Source organism: Anthonomus grandis, chromosome 18 (assembly GCF_022605725.1).
Source record: "Anthonomus grandis grandis chromosome 18, icAntGran1.3, whole genome shotgun sequence".
Classification (NCBI taxonomy): domain Eukaryota; kingdom Metazoa; phylum Arthropoda; class Insecta; order Coleoptera; family Curculionidae; genus Anthonomus; species Anthonomus grandis.
Window position 1 is genome coordinate 2,091,426 of NC_065563.1, and position 10,052 is coordinate 2,101,477.

General features: G+C 33.4%; 1 protein-coding gene and 1 long non-coding RNA gene across 2 annotated transcripts; one reads left to right on the plus strand and one right to left on the minus strand.

Moving 5' to 3' along the window:
• The first annotated feature begins 922 nt into the window (after positions 1-922).
• Positions 923-1,957, plus strand: LOC126746718 (uncharacterized). Its single transcript, XR_007663956.1, has 3 exons — positions 923-1,175; positions 1,340-1,516; positions 1,684-1,957. It is a non-coding gene; the product is annotated as an uncharacterized LOC126746718 (long non-coding RNA).
• Positions 1,958-2,626: 669 nt separating this feature from the next.
• On the minus strand, positions 2,627-4,045 carry LOC126746705 (putative nuclease HARBI1). The gene is made up of 2 exons (XM_050455045.1): positions 3,512-4,045; positions 2,627-3,457 (listed from the first exon to the last, which is right to left on the minus strand). Exons 1-2 carry the CDS (start codon positions 3,898-3,900, stop codon positions 2,692-2,694), a joined length of 1,155 nt encoding a protein of 384 aa, XP_050311002.1. The 5' UTR covers positions 3,901-4,045; the 3' UTR covers positions 2,627-2,691.
• Between the last annotated feature and the right edge of the window lie 6,007 nt (positions 4,046-10,052).

Here is a 10,052-nt window from a genome sequence, read left to right on the forward strand (position 1 = left end):
ATAGGTCACTGTTAAATGTCTGAAAACCATTCTACAGGCTAAATACTCATAATAACAATCTTATAACCTATAAAAAACCTGCAACTCCTTCACAATTTGAACATCCTTGTAGTTTTAACTCTTTCCGCTGAAGCAATACTGTCCCTTTGAAAAAGTCAGCACCATAGAAGTATATATTATGTGATATAAAGTAAGTGATGTAAAACTGAGTTTTGTCCGATATAACAATAACAATAAAGTTATGCAAAATTGTGTCTTAAAACATGATTTATTAAGAAATCTATAATATTATATTAATAAAATATTTAATTTCCATAAAAATGCTTTGACAAAAATGCTGCCTTTTATTAGGATCTTCCTCTAACGAAGTCCGTTAAAAAAACACATAAATAGCTCGTAAATGGTAATATTACTTCTACTCAACCTCTATAATAATTAATAAAAATTTATCAGGTTGTTGACGACGTCACTGGTAGAGAGTGCTTGTATCGGTGGCATCAACAATGCGATCGAGCGGCGTTGCGGTGCCATTACCGTTTTCTCGTTGCTTCGTACTTTATTTTAATTTATTTAACGTATATTGACTTGATATAGAGTATCTTATCAAATTTATTTTTAAAAAATGCTTCATATTTTATTAAAGGGGAGCAGTAGTATTGTTTTGAGCCTTCGGAAACAACTGAAAATTTTTATGATATTATAAAGTGATTCTTGCCATTTCTCTATAAGCATTTGGCATCATTGCATCAGAGATGTTGCAAGCAAACAAACCTGCAGTGCGATTCTTATTTACTATTTCGAGACGTCTCGTCTCGATTACTACGATTTCGCGATTCTTATTAGGAAAACCGAGACAACACGTAACGATTCGAACTGTCATTTCAGTCGTGATCGATGTAGATGCCGAAATGGTATCTTAACCTCACATATTTATTGTTTTCTTGATCGGTCTGGCGATTAAGGATAGTTTTAATAAAACTATTAAAATGTCCTTTAAAATTAGAGAGGACCATTTGATTGCGTTTGCAAATTTTTTCGAAGAATATCCGGATTTTGCCAGAGGGCGATTGTCTTGCTCCAATGCCCGCCAGGAATTTAAAAAACTATGGCAAGAACTGGCAAATATCTTAAATTCATTAGGGTATGGAACAAGGACAACTGAAAAGTGGCAAAGGGTAACAAAAGTTATTTTTTTTTAGAATTATTTATAACAACAAAAGAATAAAGTTAAATTAAAATATATTATGGAGCATAGATGTCTGGAATTTTGAAAAACTATTCAGCATTATTTAGTTAATTTAAATGTGTCTCTTGGGAAGTTTTATCTCCTATTTTTTAGACATGGTCAGATTATAAACTCAACTTAAAAAAGAGGGCTTCAGAATTAAAGAAACAGCAGACTCAAACAGGAGGAGGGCCTCTTTTAACAAATAAAGGTATATCTGACACTGATAACCGATTATTAAATATTCTTGGAAAGACATTTTTTGAAGGCTGTGGAACACAGGAAAAAGGTGTAAGTATAATATTGCCTTGTAGCAATAAGTTACTAATAGCAAAGCCTTAAACAAATATAAATAGAAGTTTTAAACAAATATTTGTACTTCCTCTTATATTATCCCTAAACAATAAAAAAAACATTAAGATTGAAAAAATTTCATAAATACCTCCCGTTCATTTTAGCTTGAATCATATCACGAAAAATTGGTTATTCCAAAGAAGAAAACATGTTCTGCTACATCTACAATTACTTCTGGAACATTATCAGTTGGCCCTGTACAGCAAATAGTCTCCCAAATTGATTTAGAAAATATGCCAGATTCAAATTTATTAGTTTCCTCACCCTCAACACAAAGAAATGAAAGTCTTCAACAAGAGAAAAGAAAAGGTCCAGATGATGACCATGATTATTTTGCCCATATAAAGCTACAAGAGAGAAACCCAAATAAAAAGAAAAAACATGATACAATCAATTATTATCAAGATACAATCAATATTCTAAAGAATATTGATAATCGTTTGCAAAAGTTAGAAAATAGGTTAGAAAACATTGACAACACTTTAAATACAAAATTAACTGAACTCTGTGAAATTTTAAGAAACAAGAACCCTAAGAAAATGTAAAACTATATTCAGACTGAATTTTGAGGAATCTACGTTTCTAGCTTTAATTTTGTTTGAATAAAATTATAGGTTTGTTTGTTCCTCTAGGAAATTGTGATATTTAATACTAGACATACTTAGGAAATGTTTTTGAAAAAAAGTTTATATTTATAACCCTGGATATGTTCAGATATGTTCTCTTTCACTAGTATACATTTTTAAGTTATGTTTTTTTGTTTCATTAGAATGAGTTTTAGATTTGTAATCCTTACAAAAAGTATTTGAATCTTTGATGTTCCTTATTATTTATATTAATTTTTTGTTTACCTGTTTTCTTAATGTAAGATTTTCAGTTGGTTTTTTTAATTTTATTTGTGTTGGTGATTTTTTTGTGTATTATAAACAAAAAAGTTTATTGTTACTTCAACATGTTGAACATTAAACAATAATCAAGTTATATACCAATTAAACTATATTTTGACCAAATAGACACTAGTTTTATTCAGAAAAAAAAAAGACAAACTTAATGGTAATATTACTGTAATATTAGTTTTATATCTAAAGCATAGAAAAGTAATTTGGATTTTATTAAATATTAAAATATGTGTTAACAATACTTCTTCTTATTGCCTCTCCCTCTCGAGCACCTAAGTTACCCATTATATTTTGATTCCCTATATTTTGTAAGATGTCATTTTCCTCTTCATTATCATTTTCTTCATGTTCAATACCAAAAGTAATACACAAGTTGTGTAATACACAGCATGTGTTAACTAACTTTCCTACAAATTCTGGAGCATATCTTGCTACTCGTTCTTTTAACAAGCATCGGAATCTTGCTTTCAAAACCCCATTTGTTCTTTCAATACAGTTTCTCGCCCTTATATGGTTTTGATTGTAATGGGATTCTGAAGAGCCTTCTAAAGGGTTTTGGTATGGGGTCATTAATACTGGTTCAAGTGGGTAGCCTGAGTCACCCAAGAGCCATGTTCTTCTCAGACCCTGACGATATTGTGTCAAAAGGAAATTTTTTACCTCAGAATTTCTCCAAATAAATGAGTCATGAGTTGATCCTGGGTAATTGGCATTTATAGACAAAATTTTTAAGTCTGAATCACAAATAAGTTGCACATTTAGGGAGTGATAACCTTTGCGATTGATATAATTGTGTTCCTCATTATTTGGTTTTAGAATGGCAATTTGAGTGCAATCAATTGCCCCTACAACACCGGGAAACTGGAATTTTTGCATAAAATTCTCTTTCACAATGTTCATCTCTCTTCTTGTTGTAGGAAATTTAATGGTCCTAGCTGTAAGGTTGTCATTAATGGCATTGGTGACCTCATGAACGTATCTATAAGAATTATGTGATTTAATGTTGATATAAACTTATAGCAAATTAAATTACCTATGGACAGATGTTTGACTAACTCCTAAATTAAAATCTCCTCCTACACTTCGTTGATAAGAACCAGTAGCATAAAATCTTAGGGCAACCAAGACTTTTTGTTGCACTGTAACTCCACTAAGGTATTTTGGTTGCCTTAAGTATGGCGTTAACTCTTCACATAAAAATCTGAAAAGAGCTTTATTTATACGAAATAGCTCTTTAAATCTGGTTTCTGAGAGTTCCTCTAGGTTCAATTCCATCCTTATTCGTCTTCTTTTCCTCCTTAAGGTCTGGTTGAGTCTTCTAATTTCTTCTTGATAAGCAACATCACGAAATATTGGTAACATTCTAATAATAATTTGAAACAGAATAAAGCAAATAAATGAAGCAAAATTTAAAAAACTCATAAGAAATAGCGACGGATTATGATTTGAAAGCCGACAGTGATAATTGACAATAATGTGTTGCTACGAATCGACGGCTACGACTCGAGATGAAATGAGAATCACATTTTACTCGGGACCGAATTGTGTCTCGAACGAGATATGTCGATTCGAGACGTGACGTATCGACCAATGAGAATTGCACCACTGGAGTCGGAGACAACCATCGAGACGCGCAAGCCAACACAAAATTATTATCCATGTAGCTATCCTTGTTTAGCGTCATCGAAGGTGAACGAAGATGGCGCTGGAGGCATCTTGTCCAGAAATTTACGCGGGAAATTTGAATTTTATTTTATTTTTTTTAGGATCAGCTGATTTATGTTGATATTTTGCTATGCAGGGTGTTAATTTGAAGTTTCAATATAAATATCTATGAAAGCAAAACTGTTGGAAATACTAATTTTGGTACAAAAAAGACAGGTTTAAATAATTCATTAAATATTTAAACTTGTTCATAAAATTCATAAATTAAATTTATAAATTAAATAATTATAAAAAGTATTTAACATTTAAATACATTTTTTTAGTGCAAGTATTAATTATTTAAATACTTTTTTAAAGTATTCTGACCGGCTCTTCCTAGTTTCTCCTACCCCCTAGATGAATTATTATTTGTACCAAATTTAGTTTTTCTAACTTTTAAAGATATTTACATTAAAAGTTTTCAAATAAAACCCTGAATAGTCTTTTTATTCGCAATTGAAACAGTAAAAAAATAACTATAATAAAGAATAAAATAATGACATCACCTTAGTCAATACTGTTAAAAGAAATTTTTATTTTTGTTTAATTAATATTTTCTGTAAATTAAAAGTTTTATTTTCTTACATAACTGTTTATATAAGCTCTCTTAAGGACATAACATTTACATGTGTTAATGAAAAGCTTGCTCTGCATTGCTTATTTTTGTTTAATATAGTATATATTACAATAAACGTTAGAAAAGAATTTATAATAACTAAAATAATAAACTTCCTTAATATTTTCAGTTAATTCATAAAAAAAACTTAAGGGACTTTTAATATGCAGATAAACAAGTTGTTTTCCTTTTGGTCAATTAAAAATCAAGAAGTGTTTTTCGAAAAGATAGACAAAATAATATAATATGTAACTTATAAGAATGAGAAATACACATTGCAAAAACATTATACATACATGCTACATAACATAAAACAATAATAATCTTACTAAGAAAATCGATATGGACTGTATAATTTATTTGTAATAACTTTAATATTTATATTAAATACAACCGTAAAAGTAACGACTGGTACATAGGAACGGCGTCGTGGTGTGAGTTTATTGAATACTCTCATTAAACTGACTACGAGCGGTGATGCCGCTATTCAAATTTGGCCCTAACATGCCGCCCGCCTTGAAATATCAATTTCAACATTAGTAATATAAAAAACAAGCAAACTAAATAAATTTAAATTGTTACAAGTGTCTTAGCCTTAAGAAAAAATATTAAACTAACTTAAATAAAACGATACGATACGATACCAATCAGGCATTAACAGAACATATTTTAAAATTAATTCTATTTTATTAAATTATTTTTACTGATAGGCAGCACACAAAGTTTTGTAACAGCCCGTTTACAACAGGTCCTGTCCTTGCACATAACTGTGGCGACTCGTACGACCTTGTCTTCACCGTAGTGTAATTCTGTGACTCGACCTAGCTTCCATGCTGAAATCGGCAAATTGTCCTCCTTAATCAGCACAATCGATCCAAGCTTCAACAAAGAAGGATGATTTTTCTTCCACTTGACCCGGCTTTGCAACTCCGAAATATATTCTTTGTTCCAACGCTCCCAAAAGTGTTGCACGATTGATTAAAGTCGCTGAAACTTGGCAAGACGATTTTCAGGCACTTGCTTGTAGTCATCATCGGGAAGGGCTGTCATCGGTCTTCCCAGCAGAAAATGAGCTGGGGTCAGAGGTGTCACATCCTCAGGGTCCGTTGACAATGGCGATAAAGGTCTGGAGTTTAACACTCCCTCTATTTGGGTTAAAATCGTACTCTTCGTAGGTAAGTTTAGCTTCACCAATTACGCGTTTTAAATGATACTTAACACATTTAATGCCCGATTCCCATAACCCGCCAAAATTAGGAGCCCTGGGAGGTATAAAGTGCCAGTTAATACCTTCACTAGACAAAGCAGAATCAATCCTATCAGAATTGGACTCAAAAAATTGACGTAAAATTGAATTGGCCCCGACAAAATTAGTGCCATTATCAGAATAAAGGTGCAAAGGTTTACCTCTTCTCGCAACAAATCGCCGCAAAACCAAAATAAACGATTGACTTGTGAGATCTGTCACGCACTCTAGATGAATACATTTTGTACTCATACAAATAAAAATACATATGTACGCCTTTAAAAGTTTGGGATTTCTAGTTTTTCTGTCCCGAATTTCAATTGGACCTGCGTAGTCAATACCAGTATATGTAAACGCTGGTTGGTACGCTGATACTCTACATTCGGGTAAATTTCCCATAATATAATCAGCAGTTACTGGTTTAGCCTTAAAACAAATAATGCACCGTCTAACAACAGACCTAGCTAGGCCACGACCAGAAATTGGCCAATATTGTTGTCTTACAGTATATAACAACTGCTGTGGACCGCAGTGTAAAAGACGTTCATGGGTATGACGCATAATCAAAGTAGTTAAAAAATGTTTATTATGTAAAATTACAGGATGCCTTTGTTCCTCAGAAACCTTCGCCTTTTGAATCCTACCACCTACTCTTATTAAACCATCACTGTCAATACAAGGATTAAGGCTCAAGAGTTTACTAGACATTTTTATTTTCTTCTGACTTAAAAAGGAATGATATTCACTGGGAAACGATTGTTTTTGAGCAATTTTTAACAAATTCTGTAACGAGAAATTAAGCTCACTACAAGACAGAGGCCCACAGAATTTCCCTTTATCTTTCAAATTTTTAATAAATCTTAAGACATATGCAAACACCCTTTGTAATTTAATTAATTGTGAAAATTTATCTAAATTAAAATCAGGTGCCTCGAAGACAATAGGCGAATGGGAAACAACTTTTTCCTCCGGTATTTCTTGTGGTACAACTGGGAACTCTTGCAAATTATCTGAGCATAAAAAATAAGACACGGGTCCCTTCCACCATAGCTCAAAATTTAAAAGTTGTTGGGCTGAAATGCCTCTGGATAGACAGTCGGCAGGATTTTCCTCTGACCTTACATGAAACCAATCAATCGAACTGGTTAAGGCCTGAATTTTAGTGACTCTGTTTGCCACGAATGTTTTCCAACGACTTGGGCAGCCCTTTATCCAACAAAGAGCAATAGTGGAGTCAGTTAAATAATAACATTTATCAATGTTTAACTTGATGGATTCCTTTACCTTATCCACCAACTTTGCAGTAAGCAACGCAGCACACAGCTCAAGGCGAGGTAAACTTATAGTCTTAATTGGGGCAATGCGAGACTTTGATAACAATAGATTAGAAGACACAACCCCATCCTCTGTAGAGCTTACTATATAAACGCAGCCTCCATAGGCCCTTTCGGAGGCGTCTGCAAATCCATATAAACAAACCTTTAGGAAACCATTGCATAAAACAAACCTTGGAATTTTTAACTCATTTAGAGTTTGAAGGTCTTCATAAAAATGTATCAATTTTTCAGTAAGAACTGCCGGTACTGGCTCATCCCAAGAGAGCTGGCTTTGCCATAAAGATTGCAAAATAAGTTTTGCAACGACAACTATTGGCCCTAGCAGTCCCAAAGGGTCAAATATTTGGCTTGTTACTGACAAAATTACCCTTTTGGTCAGAATGCCCCTACCAGAAAATGATTTTATCGAATAATGAATAGTATCACTATAAGCATTCCAAATGATACCCAAAGTTTTATTTTGTTCAGTTTGGCCAATTTGCAAAATACCCGAAGATATTTCATTATCTACATGAAACTTAGGCAGCAATTCAGGCCTATTAGAAAGCCATTTTCTTAATTTAAAACCTCCAGACTCCAAAATAAATGATATATCTCGTTGAAGCTGCAATAGTTCAGCATTTGAAAAGGTTCCGGCCAAAAGATCATCAAAATAAAAGCAGTTTAAAATAATTTCTTAAGCCTGTGGAAATTCATGTTTAAAATCTAATGCCAACTGCTTTAGGCATCTGACTGCCAAAAATGGCGACGAGGCGCAACCGTAAGTAACAGTCTGTAGCTCGTAACATTCAATAGAAGCATCCGAGGACTGCGGATCCTTCCATAAAATTCTTTGAAATCGTCGTTCATCGGGATGAATAAGTATCTGACGATACATCTTGGATATATCTGCATTAATGACAAACGGGTAAATTCTAAACTATAAGAGTATAGACAAGAGATCTCTTTGAATAGTTGGGCCCACATACTGAATGTCGTTTAAAGATAATCCAGTATCTGTCTTGGCTGACGCATCAAAAACTACCCTAAGCTTTGTCGTCAAACTTGATTCTTTAAGAACTGCATGATGCGGTAAATAATAGCATAACCTGGAATCGACGTCGCTGTTAGAGAAGTTTTTGACTTTAACCATATGCCCTAAGTCCCGGTATTCATTCAGAAAATCAATATACTCTCTTTCTAAAGACTTATTTTTGTTTAAACGCTGCACCAAAAATGTTAAACGCTTAGCAGCCATTTCCTTAGACATTCCTAATTTGCTAACATTATCCCTAAAAGGAAACTTGACGATAAAATGACCTTTATGATCACGACTATAATCTTGCATAAAATGATCCTCACAAAACTGTTCAGAACCCGAGTATAGCTGATTTAATGTCTCTGGACAATGTTCTAACTCCCAAAATTTTGTCAACTGCATATCAATAACCTCATTTGAAATATCTCTAGAAAAACAAGAAATAACAGTGTTTTCTGAAAAACCAACTTTGTTAAAATTCTTATTAAAATGACCGCCAAAGATCCATCCTAATTTCGTTTTTTGTACAACCGGCAAACCAGGTGAGTTTATTTGTTCATTTAATAAAATACGGTAGAAGATGTCTACTCCTAATAAGATATCAACTGGCCCTGGTATGTTAAAGGAATCATCGGCTAATTCCAAATCAGCAGGCAAATTCCACTGCGAAACATCAAATGACGTCGTGGGTAAAAATTGAGTTATTTTGGAAATAACAAGACAAGAAATAAAATCGCTAAAAAGTCCATTAATTGAAGAAATATTTAAATTTATCCTGGAGTTGACGGTGGTCGTCAGAGCCTCACCGACACCCATAACATCAAAATTAATCTTATGCCTCTCTAAACTTAATTTATTTACCAAACTATCCGTAATAAAATTACTCTGAGATCCAGCATCTAATAATGCACGCACAACATACATCGCTCCGTTAGAATCACAAACTCTTATTTTCGCCGTCGATAAAACTGACAACGTCGTCCCCTGTCCACTCGTATGACCAACAAGTGTCGTCATCGGCTCCGCGACTGCTTCACCTGCGTCTGGGGCATCACGCCTATTATGCTGTTGATCGTCCGGAGTATGGCTACTTGATGAATGAAGAAGTGTATTGTGCTTGAGTCCACATTGGCGACAAGTTGAATTACTACAGCAATTTTCTATTGTGTGAGAGGGATTAAGGCAATTAACACATAAATTCAATTTATTTACTGCTGAACTTCTAGCTTTAACATCCAATTTTTTCAAGGCAAAACACCGATAGACGGAATGATTTTTCTTACAGAAATAACAAACAAATTTGGCTTGCTTTTGGGAGTTGGTGGTAGAATGGTGACAACGAACTTTATTTTCGGTACGCGGCAACGTCCTTGGCTGTTTAACAGATTCCAATTTTTCCAAAATTTCACATCTTGCCTTTAAAAATGTATTTACATCTTTAAACTGGGGCAATTCACCTGAAATTTGATAAGACTCCCATTCTCTCCGTGAAATTGAATCGAATTTACTAGTAAGTAAATAGACAATCAAAGTGTCCCAATTGTCTGTATTTTGTCCTAAACTTTTAAGCGAGCGCAAATTCTTGTTAAACAAGTCATATAACTTTCTCAAATCATTATGCGATTCTTTAGTTAATGCAGGGTACTCAAACAA

Bases quoted from the DNA above. Each gene is read 5' to 3' on its own strand.
- LOC126746705 (XM_050455045.1), bottom strand. From the start codon at position 3,900: ATGAGTTTTTTAAATTTTGCTTCATTTATTTGCTTTATTCTGTTTCAA. The intron at 3,458-3,511 runs GTAATTTAATTT...TAATTCTTATAG, and splicing joins AGTCAAACATCTGTCCATAG to ATACGTTCATGAGGTCACCA.